Below are 20,359 nucleotides of genomic sequence, written 5' to 3'. Positions count from 1 at the left end.
AAAAATCCTTGAATGAAACGGATAATAATGAATGATGCAAGCTAAAGCATCCCAAACACAGTATGATACCCCCACAGTGAATTCCTCCACACTCACAGTATGACCACCCTACTGTACCCCTCTCCCTCAATCCCCCCAACAAAGAATGGTGACCCCATCACAGTATAATTCTCCATCTGTAATCCCCACACATGCCTCCATACTGTATACAAGGCCCCGCACAGTTTGCCGTACTGTATACACGGCTCCACATGGTGCTCCATACAGCATAATGGCCCCAGATTAAAAAAAATAAAAACCTCTGCTATTCCAACGCTGATCCCTACTTACCTGTGAGTCCACGGGCCATCCCCCTTTCACTAGCGTCATGGCGACTTTCCTCTGCTCATGCCCTCCTGTCAGACCGCGCACCCTGAGGGTAGGCGCAGGCAGAGGCAAGTGGCAGCGGCAGTTTTGAGACGATGGCTGATGGCCCAAAACCTCTGTTGGAGGAACGGCCTGGGGGGCATTTGCCCGTCTGCCACCTGACCCAGCCCGCCCCTACCTGTAAGTCTGTTTCATGCAGATGTAGAAAAGATGTGCCGCACATGTTCTGTTGCCATTAAGGGATTAACTTTGATTAGAAATTAGCTTTTCAATGAGTGTTTTAGAGTTCTTTAGTTCAGCTCTACTACTGAAGCTGCATAATCTATGGCAGAATAATCATCCACTTAGATAATTGCAGCTGCACCACACAAATATCGTGGTAGGCAGCAATTCTATGCAGTTTAATGTAAAAGTGGCATATGTAAGATTATTTTGACTCATGGCCAATAAAGGGCATTAACAAAACTTAAAAATCATAAATTATGTATTTAAATTATAATTTTAATGAAAAACAAACAAAAAATAAATTAACATATAACATAAATAGAGCTTTTACATCAGTTTCTCCATTGAGAAAATGATACAACATAAGCTAAGCAACGTTATTAAATGGCTGTTTTACCAACATCAGTTCCTATTATATACCTAAATAAATAGACAATTTCTGGCCACAGTCAAGTTGAGGATCTTGAATTGCTTTCCACATGACTAACATTTGATATGGTATAAAACGATGCACCATTAAAAGTTCTCTATAATAACAAGGATTGAATGAATCTAGTTTGGCAGAAGGTACATGCACCCCGACTGTCCTCATGCCCATGTGAGAGGCTGGGACAAGGCCAGCCTTTGCCAGACACATGCCTAGATAAACATCATCAATAGGGAATAGTTGGATGTCCTGAGATTTATTGTGGATGACATGAGCAGTAAATTTGGACATGAGAATTCCTCCACCTCCACAGTACACTGGATAGGAGTTAGACGTAGTAACTTGTACAGGTACATAATACTTGCTTCCAGCTTCACGAATAGGTCCAACATTGGCTATTAGCTGTCCTACAAAAAGGTGTTTATCTGCTTCTTGACTATGTAGGTAGGTTATTACATTAAAAGTGTTCACAAATACATCATCATCTCCATTAAAAATGAAGTTTGCACCTGGACAGTATTCCTCTAGCCACATATGGAATAGGAACTGCTTTAGAGTCAGATTAAAAAATGTGTCGTGAAAGTCCCACTGTAGGATATCCCCATATGTTTCACTTTCAATTTTAAGAAGCAGTCTTAAATGCCTGTCCTCCTGAACATTCTTTGAAGTTCCAGCAAGAAAAATCCTTTTCACATGAGCACCTTCATAACTGGTTTCCTTCCCCCACGTTTGACGAATGATGGCTCGCCTTTCGTAGTTACCAGGTGAAGACTTTATAGCAAGCAGAAGGAAGACTTTATTAGATTCTGCTGCTCTTCCACATTTTTTTGGAGAGTTATGGATTTGTGGAAAACTTCTGCAATGTCTATATAGCAAGAAATCTTTAATATGCTTTGGTAGTTTTAAAAAACCTTCAATACTTTGCATTGATTTGTTCTCCTGGCATCCAGGTAGCCACTCAAGTTTTTCTTCAACTGAAGTAAGGCGGATTGGAATAGCAATCTTCTGCTCCTCTTTGACTAAAGTGGTTGGTTCATCTCCACCTCCACGCATAATAAACAGAAGTCCAACAAAACCCACACTTAACAGGAGAATGCCTTCTAACGTGACAAAGGATAGCCTCATGGTGCCTCTCTGCAAAAAAAAACATAACGAAAAACACAAGTCAATCTACTGAACAGTGCCACGCATTACTTGATAAAAGCATTGGTGGAAAACGTTCACAAATAATTTGAAAGATAACTGCCATTATACATTGATGGACATTGTGCTAAAATGTAAAGGGCCTTCAAATGAAGTTTGTTACAAATACCAATCCGTTTTATACAACCTTAATTCCAAAACAAGTTGGGATGCTGTGTAAAATGTAAAGAAAACAAAAATGCAATGATTTTTAAATCTCATATCTATATTTTATCCACAACAGAACATAGATCAGAAGGTAAAAGTTACTTTTTTTTAAATGAAATGGAAAACACACTCATTTAGATTGATGACAGCAACACATTTTAAAAATAGTTACCTGCTTTTAAATGGACTCTCCAAGAATGAGATAAAATGGAGTCCCTGATATAATTTAAACTACAGCCTGTCCTAATCACGTGTCAGGACAGGCTACAGACTGAAGACATACAGCTCCCAAGATGTGCTTCTCAACTGACAAGACCTGTCGGTTTAACAGCTTTGTAACAGGGGACTGACTGCATCCAACTGGAAAACGAAAAAAACCTTGAGGGTGAAGATTAGTGTTGAGCCACCCCCCGTAGTGTTCGAGTTCGGTTCGGTTCGTCGAACACCCGTGTGTTCGCCGAACTGTTCGTCGAACACCGTTTAAACCAATGGCAGGCAAACAAAAACACATAGAAACACATAGAAAACACCTTCAAAGGTGTCCAAAAGCTGACAAACTGCTCAGAAGACACAACTAACACATGGAAAAGTGACAAGTACATATAGTCATGCGAAAAGAAAAGAGGTGGAGGAGTAAAAGGAGGGAGAGACACAGATATAGGCATGTCATGCCCTTCTAAAATCCAAAAAGTGAGAAGCCGACACGTTCAGTCCGCTCCTGCCCGTGCCACCTCCGCGTCGCCGGGTTTTTTACCAGAGCCGCGGTGAACCCTGACGGCCAGCCCCCCTCTCCCAATACTGGTGCCTGTTCGCTGGTGGGTCGAGCGAGCCCCCCTGTGGTGGAGGCAGCTCTAAGCTTTTTAATTTAAATTGTCTCTCTAATTTGAATGAATACACTTTAAATCCATTTACAAGGATCTATTGGAGGGCAAGTCTCATGCCAGCAGCCGCGTAATTCCAGCTCCAGTAGCGTCCACTAAAGCTGCTGCAGTTAAAAAGCTTTTATAAGGATCGAGCTCGGCTGTCCACCGCAAGGCATCCTACTGCCAGTCCCAGCCCCTATGCCTTGGGGTGCCTCCTGATGCTCTTCACTGAGTATCCCGTGGTCCCGAAGCATTTCCTTTGAAAAAATTAAGTGTCCAAACTACAGGTGGTGTAACTTGCTTAACAGCCGGGATAATCCGCTGACTAGCAGACCCTGCTACTAGGCACAAAGTATTTCCTGGGCTAGATGCAGTTAAAAATTTGTAATTAGATACTCTCGTTGGATGCTGAGAAAGCATTCCATAGAGTCTCCTGGCACGCCATATATGATTCTCTTAAAAAGCTTGGGATAGGGGACCCTTTTATAGCCAAAATCACGGCCCTGTATCGCAATACGTCACCTAGGCTGAAGATAAATGGAACTGTAGCACCCTGAGGGCTCTGTTGCTACAGAGGTATTGCACCTCACCCAGAGGTGTGATATCTCACTCTCAGGTAAGGATGTAGTGTGGATCAGGACCCGACACCTGCATGCATTACACCACATTGCCGTGGGGCAGGGCGACCAATATGCCCCTGAGATGGGCACGACAGTCCCTGTCCCTGGCTGGAGTGGGGGGAGGGAACACTGAGGAAGGGGAACCCTGTAGTGCAGGAGCAGGGAGGAAGCAGTTCCTGGGTGCATTGAGAAGGGAGTATAAAAGGTGGGCACCATCTTAGTTCAGTGCAGAGAAGTCTGAGCAGAAGTGGCAGGGAGCAGGGGCTCTTCATGAGCTCTGCTCCGGAGGTGGGCCTAGTAACAGAGGCCCAGGCCTGGAAGAGGGAGAAGGAAGGAAGAGGAGCGGAGAAGGCTCCAGGAACGAGGAACGAAGGGATCCCAGGGGTGCGGACGGGCGAGTCGCCACCGCACGCCCGAATCTACCTGCGTGGAGGGGTCAGGCCAAAGTGGGAGACCGGTCCCCGAAACTAGTGGAGGCAGGAAACGACCCTCAGCTAGAAACAGGAGGCTGTGACATTTTATGTGGCGCAGCCCCTCGCTACACCCGCTAGGAAGGCACCACATAGGGTCAGGGAAACTGGCGCCAAGTTTACCAAGAGGAGGCCCGAGGCAGCCGTACAGAAGGGTTGGTAAGAAAGGCCAGACAAAGGACACACAAAGGGGGTCCTGTGAAGCGCTCCAAAGTTATCTGGGAGTTGTCTGAGCCCCTCACCTGGTGAGCACAGTACGACGTGGGCAGCCGTTACCTGCAGACGTGGTCTGGATAATAAGAACTGTGAGTAAAGGCCCTGGACTGCATCACTGACTCCGTGTCGTTACTGCTGCTGCCCTGCACCATCACCCCCATCCTCCGCATACACTGCCCTGAGGCTATACTCCTCCAGTGGGGAGTTATGCTACGCTCTGCTGCACCCACAACACCAGCCTCAGCGGTCTGCCCTGGAGCAGCGGTTCACTCTGACCGCAATCCACGGGTGGCGTAGTCGGACATTTAAACATCAAAACCACATAAATAGTTCCGCCACTGGTTTGACCACCCTGAGCCACGGAACCGGGTCGCCGCCACAGAGACTACAACCACCAGCATCCACCAAAAAGGGTCCGGCTCCGGGTGTCCCAAGGCCCAGGGGGCGCGTCAGAACATTTTCATCACCTTTCACAATCACCAATGGGACAAGGCAGGGATGTTCTCTGTCCCCTCTCTTATACATCCTAGTGACGGAGCACCTGCTCTCATCAATTCGCCATAACCCCAATATTAGGTGGATTGAGGTGGGAGGCACCGAGTACAAGTGCTCTCTATTTGCTGATGATGTCCTAGTATACATCACTCAATCACATATATCCATCCATGCTGTTATGGCTGAAATAGATCACTTTGTTACATGGTCAAATTTTAAAATCAATGCAGCGAAGTCTGAGGCCCTCGATGTCTCCCTCCCCAAATCCATATAGGATTCCATCCAGTCCAACTTTCCCTTTGCCTGGCCCTCACAGGGTATCAAATACTTAGGAATTCCTATTCATAGAGACCTCTCCCATCTAGGTTATCTTAATTTTGGGCCCTTTATTGAACAACTCCATACAGACCACGGTTGGCAAGTTAGAACTGTAAGATTCACTACGTGAGCCACTGGTGTTTTGTGGAAAAGCACATGTACACTGTGTTCCAAATTATTATGCAAAAAGTGTTTAGGAGTGATAAGGGAAGAATTTGTTTGTTTGTCAGTTAAACTCATTGATGGTGATGTGTGTCAGGGCTCTTTATATCACTGTAAGCAATTGCAGACACCTGTGCTAATTAGTTTGGCAGGTGTGTCCAAAGAAAGGCAAGACTACTTAAGAAGGCTGTCTCACATTATTAAGCAGCCTACATTTTCTGCCAAAATGGGAAAGAAAAAGGATGTGTCGGCTGCTGAGAAGCAACAAATTGTGGAGTGTTTAGGTCAAGGCATGACTACAATCAACATTGTGCGATGATCAGGATGAAGTGTCTTGGCAATCAAGAAGTATGTAGCTGATTCACAGTACACACGTGTGCGTGCTGATAAGGGCAAATTGAGGACTCTTTCCTACAGGCAATTACGTCAGGTTGAAAGAGCAGCGGCAAAAAAGCCTCGTCATAGCAGCAGACAAGTTTTTGAAGCTGCTGGTGCCTCCAACGTCCCCCGAACAACAAGATGCAGGGTCCTTCAGAGGTTTGCAGCTGTGCATACGCCATCCTGTCGACCTCCTCTATCCACTTCACACAAGCAGAAACGGCTCCAGTGGGCCAAACATTACATGAAGACTGATTTCAAAACTGTTTTGTTCACGGATGAGTGCCGTGCAGTGCTCGATGGTCCAGATGGATGGAGTGGAGGATGGCTGGTTGATGGACACCCCACGCAAACACGGCTACAGCGCCAACAAGGAGGAGGTGGAGTAATGTTTTGGGCTGGAATCATGGGGAGAGAGATTGTCGGCCCCTTTAGGATTCCTGAAGGCGCTAAAGATGAACTCCATAATGTATGTGGATTTTCTCAAACAGCACTTCCTGCCATGGTTCAAGAAGAAGAACCGTGTATTTCACAGCAAGATCATTTTTTTGCATGATAATGCACCATCTCATGCTGCACATAAAACATCTGCATCTCTGGCTGATATGGGCATAAAAGGGGACAAACTTATGGTGTGACCCCCATGCTCCCCTGACCTCTACCCCATTCAGAACCTTTGGAGCATCATTAAAAGGAGTGTCTATGATGGCGGGAGGCAGTTCACATCTAAGCAACAGCTCTGGGAGGGTATTCGGTCCTCATGCAAAACAATTGAAGCAGAAACCATCCAAAACCTGACAAATTCAATGGACGAGAGAGTTCAGAAGCTCCTTTCGAACAAGGGGTCCTATGTGAAAATGTAACATCACCTAGAATAAAGTTTTGAGTTGAAAACTGTTTGATTTCAGTTTCTAACAACCTGCTAATGCTTATAATTTCAAAAATGACCATTTTTTTGGTCTTTATTAAAATGAAAAGGTTGATCGAAAAGTTTGGGGGATCTAAGAGTGTGGCAACCCAGTAGTCATGATTACTTCGAATTCTGACAATATGAGGGTCATGCTGCAGGTAGTGCAGCAAGAAGGCACTTATGTGTCTTGCGCATCTCGGAGCCCCAAAATTATTTTCCGGGCTAGATGCAGCTAAAAATTATTATTAATTTTAAATCTGGTGAAGCTTTAGTATAGATGGCCTAATAGGATCAGTGCTGCACACTGCTACAAAGCCCAAATTATTTTCCAGTCAAGATACAGATAAACATGATTAGTAATTTTAAATCTGGTGGAGCTTATTATAGATGGCCTAATAGAATCAGTGTTGCACACTGCTACAAAGCCCAAATTATTTTCCAGCCAAGATACAGATAAACATGATTAGTAATTTGAAAGCTTAAAACGGTTGGTAGGGTGATTTTAACCAATCATCAAGCTTTTACTCTCCCCAGGATGACACAGGGGTAGAAAAGTCGTTTCGGATCCATGATTTGTTCATCTTTATGAACGTGAGTCTGTCTACATTATCAGTGGAGAGCCGCGTGTGCTTATCTGTCAGCACACCACCAGCAGCGCTGAACACACGTTCAGACAGAACGCTGGCTGCGGGGCATGACAAGATCTCCAAGGCGTAAGTGGCTAGCTCCGGCCATTTATCCAGATTGGAAGCCCAAAAAGAGCAAGGGTCCAGTGACACAGTCATGGCTTCAATGTTTACTTGGAGATACTCCTGTACCATCGTCTCTAGGCGTTGACTATGTGTCAGACTTCTTGTCTCCTGTGGCCTTGCAAAGGATGGGCTAAAAAAGTGGTGAAATGATTCCGCAAAATTGATGTTACCAGCAGATACTGTGGTTCTGTTACGGTTTGAGTGCTGAACACTTGACGGTCCCACGGTTGGCAAGTTGGAACTGTGAGATTCACTACGTGCACCACTGGTATTTTGTGGAAAAGCACATGTAAGATTCTGCAACAGTCTCTGCTGATACTCCTGCATGCGTGCATCCCTTTCTATGGCAGGAATAATTTCTGCAAATTTACTTTTGTACCGGGGATCTAACAGTGTGGCAACCCAGTAGTCAGGATTATTTCTAATTCTCACAATTCGAGGGTCATGTTGCAGGTAGTGCAGCAAGAAGGCACTCATGTGTGTTGCGCATCCAGGAGCACCAAGTCCCTGTTGTGTTGGTGTCGAGGTAACAATCATGCTTCCTTCCTCTGTCCTCTCCCCCCAACCTCGCACAACAGAAATGTGATCAAGGTCTCCCTCATCTGAGGAGTCTTCTATCAGTTCGTCCTCCACTTCTTCCTGGGCTCCTGCACCTTCCTCACTAGTTTGGCTGCTACCATGCGCCCTGGTAAAACCATCTCCCCCACCCTCACATGCCTGCCGCCTTGGTGCTGCCGACCGTCTGGACCTTGCAGATGTTAGCCCTTCCGCATACAACTCCTCCTCCTCTACTTCCTCCACCTCCTCTTGTGCCACCACCTGACTCCGAATTCTGTTTAACATGTGCTCCAGCATGTAAATCACCGGAATAGTCATGCTGATAATGGCATCGTCAGCACTAAACATCTTCGTCGCCATTTCAAAACTGTGCAGAAGGGTGCATAGGTCCCTGATCTGAGACCACTCCTCCAGCGTGATTTGCCCCACCTCTGGATCTCGTTGGCCCAGGCTATACGTCAGAACGTATTGCACCAGGGCTTGTCGGTGCTGCCACAGTCGCTGCAACATGTGCAGAGTTGAATTCCACCGGGTAGGCACATCGCATTTTAGCCGGTGAAGTGGCAGGCCCAACGACTTCTGTAGAGATGTAAGTCGCTGAGCTGCGGGATGCGAACGGCGGAAGTGAGCACACAGCGACCGTGCCCTCTGCAGAAGGCCATCTAGTCTGGGATAGTGGGCTAAAAATTGCTGGACAACCAGGTTCAACACGTGAGCCATACAAGGCACGTGTGTGACATTGCCCCGGCGAAGGGCCGCACCCAGGTTTGCAGCATTGTCGCACACGGCCTTCCCTGGTTTCAGGTCCAGTGGAGACAACCATTCATGAAATTGGTTCTCCAGAGCTGACCACAACTCCTCAGCTGTGTGACTCACATTTCCCAGACATTTCAATGTAAAAACCGCCTGATGACGTTGAGCCCTACTGCCAGCATAGTAAGGAGGTGTGCAGGATCCCTTCTGCGCAGTTAGAAAGCTTGTGGCATGACCAGACAGGCTTTGGGTGCAGGTGGAAGACCGAGAGGAGGTTGAGGAGGCAGAAGCAGTGGAGGAACTTTGACATAAAGAGGATTGACGCACAACTCGTGGGGACGGCAAGACTTGGACAGCAGCCCCTTGTCCTGCTGTCACCATAGTTACCCAGTGCCCAGTCAGCGACATGTAACGCCCCTGTCCATGCCTACTCGTCCAAGTGTCTGTGGTGAAATGCACCCTGTCACACACAGAGTTTCTCAAAGAAGCGGTGATGTTGTGTGCGACATGCTGGTGGAGCGCAGGCACACCTTTCTTTGAGAAGTAGTGCCGACTGGGCATCTGGTACTGGGGCACTGCGACGGACATAAGGTCTCGAAAATCCTCTGTGTCCACCAGGCGGAAAGGCAGCATTTCTGTAGCCAAGAGCTTGCAGATGGTGAAATTCAACCTCTTCGCTTTCTCATGGCTAGGAGGAAATGGTCTTTTACTTGTCCACATCTGAGGGACCGAGGGCTGGCTATTGTGCTTAGACGGGGTTGATAAGGGTGTCCCCGGCAAACTGCCGGTCTGTGAGGAAGATGCAGGCGGACATGTTAGGTTGCCTTGATCCAAAGGTGGTGCTATCGATGTCGGACAGCGCTCAACACCAGCTGGTGTTACCACCTCCAAAGAAAATGATGACCTGCCAATCACGCTGGCTGTTGCGGGTAAAGAGGTGGCAGGTCTGCGCCCCAAAACAGGTGTGACTGCTGTCCCCCCAGTCACAGAGGATGAAGAGGCCGCGGATGCACAAGATATGGCAGACGGTGGTTGGCCCGGCCGGCTAGGCCGCATTGTAGCACACTGAGCTTCCCACTGCAACTTATGCTTCATGTCCATGTGCCGGTTCATGCATGAAGTACTCAAACTATGTATTTTTTGGCCTCTACTTAGCTTTTGCTGACAAATGTTACAGATAACACGAGTTGGGTCATCTTTATCGATCTGAAAAAATGCCCAGGCTATGCAAGGCTTAGCACCCATGCGACCTGAAGAGCCACCACGACTTGTGGTGAGAGGCAGAGTTGTGTTTGAGGATGCAGTTGTTGACGTGCTTCCAGTACTACGTCTCTGTCCAGGAAGGCGCAACCTGACCTCGTCGTCACTAGCATCTTCCTCCACCTCCTCTGCTGACCTCATCTCTTGGCTGACTGTGGGTTGACAGTAAGTGGGATCTCCAACCTCATCATCACCCTGTGCATTATCACACCCGTCGTCCTCAGAGCCAACCTGTTCCTGCCCTGACAAAAAACTAAAGTTGTCGCTCCAATCAGGTATTTGAGTCTTATCATCGTCTTCCTCATTGTCTCCACCAACAGGAGTTACAGTTTGGGAATGAGGGTCTACATTATGGTCAGAACCTTCTGCGTCTGGTCCTGGATCCGACTCAAAGATTCTGGGCATCAGTGCAGATCATTTCCTCGTCTGGATTCACAGAAGCGCTGGAGTCGACCTCTGATTCCCAGGCTATAGTATGAGTAAACAGCTCTGCAGACTCAACCATCTGTTCTACCTCATACTCAGACGGGCAGCTGGAGATTTGGGAGCTGTGAGGAAGCAAGTGCGATTGGGGTGACACCTTTGAGGACTGGAGTATTTGTGATGTTGAAGTTGATGTGGAGGAGAGCCCACTTAAAGGAGCACTTGATATCCGTTGAAGCACCTGCTGTTTTTGTGCCTCATCTGGAATTTGTAGCGATTGGCGTGGCCGTAAGAAAGGGATCTTATCACATTGTCCGCTAAAAGAAGTAGACATTTTAGTTTGGCTGGAAGATGGTCTTTCTTCTGCAGATGTTACTGTTGCTTTAACACCTACCCCACGGACACAACCTTTTTTCCCCTTCCCAACACGCCTATTCCCCTTTCCTCCAGCAGCAGGCCTTTTTCCACTCATTTTGGTGGTTAACTAATTCACAACTCTGGAGTTGTTTGCACAAAAAAACAATGGATGGGAACCGAGCAGAGCTGAGTGGCCAAACTGTGGTATTAGGCCAAAACTATTGGCTGGGTTAGATGCAGAAAAAAATTATATTCAATTTGCAACCTGATGGAGGTCAGTATAGATGGACTAATAGAACAAGTCCCACACACAGCTAGAAGCCCAATATTTTTTCAGAGCTAGATGCAGAAAAAAATATATTCAGTTTGCAACCTGATGGAGGTCTGTATAGATGGATTAATAGAACAAGTCCCACACACAGCTAGAAGCCCAATATTTTTTCAGAGGTAGATGCAGAAAAAAATATATTCAGTTTGCAACCTGATGGAGGTCAGTATAGATGGACTAATACAACAAGTCCCACACACAGCTAGAAGCCCAATATTTTTTCAGAGGTAGATGCAGAAAAAAATATATTCAGTTTGCAACCTGATGGAGGTCAGTATAGATGGACTAATACAACAAGTCCCACACACAGCTAGAAGCCCAAATATTTTTTCAGAGGTAGATGCAGATAAAAATTATTTTTAATTTGCAACCTGATGGAGGTCAGTATAGATGGACTAATAGAGAAAGTCCCACACACTGCTAGAAGGCCAAATATTTTTTCAGAGCTAGATGCAGATAAAAATTATATTCAATTTGCAACCTGATGGAGGTCAGTATAGATGGACTAATAGAACAAGTCCCACACACAGCTAGAAGCCCAAATATTTTTTCAGAGGTACTGTAGATGCAGATAAAAATTATTTTTAATTTGCAACCTGATGGAGGTCAGTATAGATGGACTAATACAACAAGTCCCACACACAGCTAGAAGCCCAATATTTTTTCAGAGGTAGATGCAGAAAAAAATATATTCAGTTTGCAACCTGATGGAGGTCTGTATAGATGGATTAATAGAACAAGTCCCACACACAGCTAGAAGCCCAATATTTTTTCAGAGGTAGATGCAGAAAAAAATATATTCAGTTTGCAACCTGATGGAGGTCTGTATAGATGGATTAATAGAACAAGTCCCACACACAGCTAGAAGCCCAATATTTTTTCAGAGGTAGATGCAGAAAAAAATATATTCAGTTTGCAACCTGATGGAGGTCAGTATAGATGGACTAATACAACAAGTCCCACACACAGCTAGAAGCCCAATATTTTTTCAGAGCTAGATGCAGAAAAAAATTATATTCAATTTGCAACCTGATGGAGGTCAGTATAGATGGACTAATAGAATGATGCTATGCCCAAAAGATTTTACTTCACTAGGTGCAGTAAAAAAATTGGTATTCTATACACAGGTGGTATATCTTGCAACACAGATAGGCTACTCCACTGACTAACACACTCTGCAATAGGCCAAAAAGGATTAGCTTTGCTAGATTCAGCCAAATGCTGTGAAAAAAACTTGCACAGCACTGGCACAGACCTGCCTGGCAAAAACTGATAGGAACTGATGTAACCTAGTCCTGAAAAGGACTGCAATTACAATTAGTCTTTACTCCCACAATCTATCTATTTAAGAGCACAGACCTGCCTGATAAAAGTCGTAGGAAATGCTGTAACCTAGTCCTTAAAAGGACTGCAATCACAACTATTCCCTACTCCCAAGCTATCTGTAGATTTGTGCGAAAATTGGCTTGAAATTAACAAGGTATAGCGCACACAGCAACAGCGGTGCCGTCTAACACGCAGCTGCAGCAGTGAGAAAATGGTGGCGACGGGGAAAATGGCTTGGTCTTATAGGGCAAGGACATGTGACATACACTGCCAATGACACATGCCCTTGCTTATGTGAAAAAAAGCACTTCGCTCCGTGTGTGCGCTGCTGATAGGCTGACAGATTGCACCTCCCCACTGCAAATGCGGGAAAGAGAAAAAAAAATGGAGATCTTCATTGTCCCTGCAGAGATCCATCCCCTGCCCCTCCCCCCACCCCGCTGTACACTCAAACTGCGTATTAACATTAATTTTCATCATTACTGAGAAAAAATCCAGTTATGATTTTGGTGCACGAACAGTTATCGAACATAACCTCGAACAACCAAATTTTTCTCAAATTGTTCGTGTTCGCCGACCGGCTCGAACACCGCCCAAAACAGCTCGAATTTGAGATTGGCGAACAGTTCGAGTAGAACAACGCTCATCTCTAGTGAAGATAACCCTCATTACGTTCAGTGAGAAAGAGAAATGTTTCTTCACATATGACAGCCATGCTTCCAGCCACTGACTGAGGTATGTGTGATACCTCAGTCGGTGTCTAGGAGCACAGCTGTCATGAGTTGAAACATTTCTCTTACTCACTGAACACAACGAGGGTTATCTTCACCCTCAAGGTTTTTCCGTTTTCCAGTTGGGTGCAGTCAGTCTCCTGTTACAAAGCTGTTAAACCGACAGAGGAGGATGAAGCTGGAGATCTCCTCTCTGAGCACAACATGGGTTAAAACATATTTCTTCACATACCGCATCCATGCTACTGGTCGCAATAGAGGTATGTGTGATACAGCTCGTCAGTTGAGACGCAGTTCTCCGGAGCTGTATGTCTTCGGCCAGTCCTGACACATGACTAGGACAGTTTCAGTTAGAATTCCATCAGGGATGCCATTTTATCTCATTCTGGGAGAACCTCTTTAAAGTAGTGCTGACTGAGGGTCCATAGATCATGAGCAAGTAATATTGACCAAATGACTTGTCCCTTGTGGACATGCATTTCTCCAGTGTCTGAATCGTTTGAATATCCCACCATCTACAGTATATAAAATCAAAGTCTTTCCAAGTTTACTATTAGGAACATTTCTGTGAAATTGTTCCATAATTTTTAGATGCAGTTGTTCAGATTGGCAACTCTGACCCTCTTTGCTTAGGAGAGACTCTACCTCTATAAACTGTTTTTTTTTAATACAGTCAATCATGTGACTTAAAATTGACCCTCCAGCTGATTTTTCATTAGTACCACTCTTCCAACCTTTTGTTAACCCTGTCCCAACTTTTTGGAGATGTGTTGCTGCCTATTTCTAAATAAGCAACATTTTCCATTTCATTTGAAAATATTCAAACTTTCACCTTCTGATCTGTGTTCTATGTTCTGTTGTGAATAAAATATGGCTATAAGATTTACAAATCATTGCATTTTTGCTTTCTTTACATTTACCAAGATATGCTAATACAGTATTTGACTGTGCTTAGGCATAATGATTTAAATAAAAATTACTTGTGCCTCCTGTACAATTTACTGTAATAAGCAGTAAATATAGTACATGTATCGGACATTTTTGTCAGCATTTGCATTTTATTTTAATTTGTTAGGCTTGCTTGCAAGTATCTTTTATTAAAGTATATACTTATTCTAAGTAGAAGATAGATTGTAACTACAGCAGAAACGCTGTCACGGCATTTGTGTATAAAATGACTTGATGTGGTTGGAAGACAAAAATGATACCCACCGAATGCAAAAGAAAAAAACCACAATGTTTAGTTCTTAGGGCTGTTATGAAAACCTATATGCGACCAAATATTACATAAGGGCACTTCCATCATAAGAGAACCCAAAAAGAGGGAAGCTATACAAGACCTTGTAAAGAAAAAGTAACAAACTTTTTTGAGAATAGAACAACAGAGATCCCCTCAGCCCAAGACCCTTTAAATAATAAGGCTATGTGAACAATATGTAAATTATGCACAGTACAACAGTATATAACAAGGTAAGCCTAAACACAAGTTTAGCAGTGGAAGTAAAGCTAGGTATACGTAGTAATAGTGACATCTAGTGGCCAGAACAAGTAACTAGTGATACAGGATTAGAGAGGGCATAAGATTGGACACAGGAATTAGATACCTGTGAGGGGTCTGTTGGAGGGGGAGGAATCCCTCCATGGGCTTGTGTAGCTTCCCTATGTTTGAGACCTCTTATGGCTGTTATGCTGTAAGAGCCTATATTCTCATCCATATGAACAGCATTCATATCATGAATGTGGTTATAATATATTCCTATGATGAAATGTACAGTATATCACTTTTTTGGGGGGAAAACAGTGTTTATGATCTGCAGGGTCCACATGTGGAAATATGAAAAAAAAAAAAAGAAAACAGCTCTCCATTTGATTCTGGATTTCAGTCCATATTCCAATTTAAAGCCTTTTAATGTGGAACACAGTGCAAGATGACATACACTACTAAGCTAATCAGGCCACAATTAGGTTTTCTATACACTGTAATATGCATAAAAAATTAGGATTAAAATATCAACATCCTAATTTAAAAGGTAGGGGTATTATCATTTAGGCAAGTGGTGGCAAATCACTAGAATATGCAATCACCTAATGATCATATATATGCAGTCTTGTCAAAATGAGGGTTCAATTCACCACACTGCTGGCATCAAATATATGGTGTAAAGGATTTATTCAATCCAAGTAGTTTATCGATTCCATAGACAGTCAACACATTTCATTGTCATACAGACCCTATCATCGGGACAATCTGTCTGATTCATTTTTTTAGCTCACCTAATAATTGCTAATCTGATTTCTGGGACCTCTCATGAGAATGAAGGGGCTGCTGCGCCCTATTCACACTGCCAAGCTCAGCTATCTGATGCAGCATGGCTCCATTCAAGTGAATGGGCTCGCTACAGCTCCCTGCATTGCCAAGTGGCTGGGATTAATGTACAGGGTGAAACTTTGAAGGAAACAGTACTAAAGTAGCATTTCAGCACCTTGGGTCTTTGGATCGGTGGGGGTTGGCAATCTGTGCACAGCGTTGCAGAATATATTGCCACTATATAGGCAACTCAAAATAAATATCTTAATATCACTATAGTTAAAAGGATTTGATATATACATAGTAGTATGATAAGAAAAATAATCAATACTACACAAATTATAGTTACAGATTAACCCCTTCACCCCTGAGCAATTTTTCCATTTTTTGCGCTTTCGTTTTTTTGTTCCTCTTCTTCCCAGAGACATAACTTTTTTTTTTCCCATCAATATGGCCTTGTGAGAGCTTGTTTTTTGCGGGATGAGTTGTACTTTTGAATGACACCATTGATTTTACCATATAAATGTACTGGAAAATGGGGGAAAAAATTATAAGCGTGGTGAAATTGCAAAAAAAAGTGCAATTCCAAGGTTTTTTTTTTTTAATTTACCATGTTTACTAAATGCTAAAACGGACCTGCCATTACGAGTTTGTAGATGCCAAACATGTTAAGGTTCTTTTTTATTCAAGTGGTTTTTGAATTTTAATGCAATGTTGCTGCAACCAAAAAAAACAATTCTGGTGTTTTGATTTTTTTTTTCTTGTTACGCACTTTACCAATCGGAATAATTTATTTATATATTGATAGGTCAGGTGTTACTGAATGCAGTGATACCAAATGTGTATTTTTTATTTTTAATGGAGCAAAAGAGGGGTGATGTGAACTTTTATATTTTTTTAAAAAACCTTTTACTTTTTACTGGCTTCAATAGTCTCCATGGAAGACTAGAAGCTGTGATCATCCGATCACTTGTGCTACCTGCTATGTGTAGCAAAGATGCTCAACTGCTTTGAGCGCCGGCCACGGGGCAACGCTCATAGCAGATCGGCAATGACAACCACAGGGGTCTCCAACTAACCCATTGGCGCTCTGCGATTATGTTACGAGGCGCCGATCGGCGGAGCTAGTGACACACATCCAGTTTGCGAGAGTTAAAAGCTGCTGTCAGAAATTGACAGTGGCATTTAACTAATTAACAGCCACAAGTGAAATCGCAATTTCACCCATGGCTGGGTGTCATGTGCCGAAAAAAATGCAGGCTCAGCGCCGGAACCCGCATCACAGGGGAACACGGACAGGACAGATGACGTATTTATACATCATATATCGTGAATGGGTTAATAGTTTACCAACTGATATATACTGTACAACGACAAGTTCTAAAGAAACCAATAAAATATAGTCAGAGTGCTTCCCGGTAATGGTGCCCAACAGTGGTCTGATACATGCTGATTCACAGCAAAAAGAAAACACTTTAATTTTTGGTGGTGAATAATTAATAAAATGCCATTTCAATTGTATATATTTTTTGGATCGTATAGATCAGTTTTCTAATCTACCTCTGCCCTGCAGACTAGAACCCTCTCAGTTGTGTACAGGTAAATGGCTATGCACATATAATCTCCATGCGATTTGAGGAAAAAGAACCAACGTACTGTGACTATTGGGAATGAATATTTTTTACACTCCTTAACACTGAAATTGCAACACCAAGAAGGAAAAGTTGTGGAATACATGCACTTACATGTTTTGGGATGCTAGCAATGAGGTTATTAATGGTTGTCTGATGAATGTTCTGCCACACTGAATGCACTTGGGTACACAAATCATCAATAACTGCTGCTGGCAGCTCTGCTTGCCATTGCCCACCAGTCCAGAGCTGCTGCAAGCCTTGGTAAAACTTTTAAGCAACACAAGCTGCTCAAAGTAGCACAATTAACAGGAGGTCTGGAGTTGTAGTGGTAAAAAACACCTCCCTGTGAAGCATTTTGATTTGGTGGTGGGACCAGTAGTACGGCAATTTCCCCAATGCAAAACCAACATGTTAGTGTACCTGGAATGAAGATTAGAGGGGTTTGCCTACTATATATTATGACCCACCCAGACCATACTCAAGATTAGGACCCCTGTGACATTCCCTCGAGAAAGCCTATTCATAGCGTTGTTCATGTGGTATACAGACCAATCTCCGGCTATCACTGCATCCAAGACAAAAGCTGGACTCGTCCTGAATAGTTTAGACCTCTATTCTAGTCTCTACTTCAGTCTTGCTCTGCACCATGACACTTTGAGAGTGGTGGTGTCAGGTCAAGCTTATGGGTTTCCCTTCTTGGAAAAAAAACAAAAACAAAAAAAAAAAAACACAAAACAAAATTATGTTGATAAATGTTAATGTCTACGTTCACTCCTAAGAGCTCGTTCAAACATCCGTGAACGGACCGCTGATCTCCTGACCAGAGCATGACGGTTTCACTGTTCATGTATTTCTCTCATGAGACCCCCCAACCAGATCATGCATTGCAGTCTGAGATGGGACTGAAATTCACAGATGCCTGCATGAGCCCTTAGTCAACAGGAATTCATTGAAATAGTCACTTTTTTTTCTGACAACTTATTAAAAATGGTGAATGTGGTGCATGAATTTTGAACGAAAATCAAGAATGCTCTGTAATTTTTTCTTTTAAATATTTTTGAGACTTTAAATTCAAAAAGGCGTAAGTTCGGGTAGAATTTGCACCATAATTTCAAGCATACAAAACATCCTGGGTAACTACAGCACAATTTTTATAAAAAGTCAAATTGATGAATCAGTCAAAAAACATCTGGAAACCACAAACCCGTTCCACAATGATGAACATTTAAAAAACAAATGGACTTTAAAGTGGCGCAAATTAAAAGGAGAACAAAGTAAAGTGTAAATGAAAAAAAAAAAAAGTTCAAAAACATCAAAAACGTGCAAATGCAATAATGAATCGAGCCATGCTATTTCATAATGTTAGTGGAATACAAATTACCCCTAAAGCAGAAAGCTTTGGACAGACCTTTTTCTGGTTAAAAAAAAAGTGGACGCCAATACACTATTTATACTCGGCTGTCAACTACAATGTTTGCTTTGAAGTGAACTAAATCAGTAAATAAACGCAGATATAATTGATACATATACAATCAAACACAAAGTCCTGTATAAGGAAGCTCATGTAATACTGTACATTTCTGTTCCATGCTATACACTAGAGCAGTGTAGAATAGTGCGTACTTACATTTTACTGTTATCCCATAGAGGAAAAGTAGAGAATGTATTTCAGTTTCCAGAGACAAACAGCAAATCCCTAACCTGACTGGTTTCACAGGTAGCACTTTGACAAGGATCAGGGATAGTCATATCAGAACACCTTGTATAGGAGGAGCTTTGTAATACTTGAAGAACTGGTTGGGTTATGTCCATCCTGGACCACTGCAATATCTAGCATAAACTGATAGAATCAATGCTTAGGTTTAAACATGATATGAATGTTGTAAAGAAGATGACAGTCAAAACAATGATCTGACTACACTAATAAAGACCTTCATGTGGATCAGCTGTCACTTCATATCGATCTTGAAGGAAGACATAGTGAGTAATGCATGGAACAAAAAAAATCAAATATACATGTACATATAGCCATTTATGACATCAGAGCTTAAAGGGGTTGTCTAGTATTTTTATATTGAGGATCTGGCTTTAGGATAAGTAAACAATATAAGATAGGTCAGAGACCAACGCCCAGCAACCCCCACCAATCAGTTGTTACCAACTCCAGTGGCTGTCAAATGTAATTATCAGTTTATAGAACACTGCAGCTTCATTCCCTAGGGTACAGCTCCTATTGGAAATGATACACACTGCTCTATTCATAGACTGAGACAAACATGGAATTGTACTGTGCCACAGACTAGCAGAACGGCGGCATTGCACTGTGCCACAAACTAGCAGAACGGCGGCATTGCACTGTGCCACAGACTAGCAGAACGGCGGCATTGCACTGTGCCACAGACTAGCAGAACGGCGGCATTGCACTGTGCCACAGACTAGCAGAACGGCGGCATTGCACTGTGCCACAGACTAGCAGAACGGCGGCATTGCACTGTGCCACAGACTAGCAGAACGGCGGCATTGCACTGTGCCACAGACTAGCAGAACGGCGGCATTGCCCTATTTAAGGCTATGTGCCCACGATCAGGAAATAACAGCGTTTTGGACAAAGCGTATTTTCGTTCAGTTCAGTCACGCTGTGTTACTGCATCCAATATATTCGATTGGGGAAATTTCTGTTGCAGAGACTACCATCTCCGCAACAGAAATGGATATGCTGCGGCTCGTATACCCACGCTGCTGGTGAGTTTACGCAGCGTTAAATAGAAGCACAGTAGGCATGGGATTTCTATAAATCCCACCACTGTGCTTCTACTGTGCAAAGCAGCGGTTTGGACGCAGCGCAGGTGAGCTGCGTCCAAAACGCTGCTATTCCTGATCGTGGGCACATACCCTAACGGGAATCTGTCAGCAGGATTTCACACCCCACAACTATTTATATGTGCATGTAGCTCTTTCAAAGACAAGTCCAGCAACACCTTTACATGGGCAGTCAGTGATTTCTCCATTACTGAAAAATCTGAATTTGAGATGTAATTGATATGTAAATAAGGCTGTAGACCTGAAGCCTTTGTCACACCAGCTCTATTCTCCGCCCAGCGTAGCCTTCTCCTGCTCCTTTGTCTGAAA

General features: G+C 43.6%; 1 protein-coding gene across 1 annotated transcript; it reads right to left on the bottom strand.

Moving 5' to 3' along the window:
- Nucleotides 1-846: 846 nt before the first annotated feature.
- Nucleotides 847-19,002, bottom strand: B3GNT3 (UDP-GlcNAc:betaGal beta-1,3-N-acetylglucosaminyltransferase 3). Its single transcript, XM_073651334.1, has 2 exons — nucleotides 18,858-19,002; nucleotides 847-2,152 (listed from the first exon to the last, which is right to left on the bottom strand). Exon 2 carries the CDS (start codon nucleotides 2,141-2,143, stop codon nucleotides 1,004-1,006), a length of 1,140 nt encoding a protein of 379 aa, XP_073507435.1. The 5' UTR covers nucleotides 2,144-2,152; nucleotides 18,858-19,002; the 3' UTR covers nucleotides 847-1,003.
- Nucleotides 19,003-20,359: the final 1,357 nt, after the last annotated feature.

Source organism: Phyllobates terribilis, unplaced genomic scaffold, assembly GCF_046119375.1.
Source record: "Phyllobates terribilis strain yellow unplaced genomic scaffold, ASM4611937v1 Scaffold_1__5_contigs__length_1240528914, whole genome shotgun sequence".
NCBI lineage: Eukaryota > Metazoa > Chordata > Amphibia > Anura > Dendrobatidae > Phyllobates > Phyllobates terribilis.
This window is presented reverse-complemented; position numbering and strand designations above follow the sequence as displayed.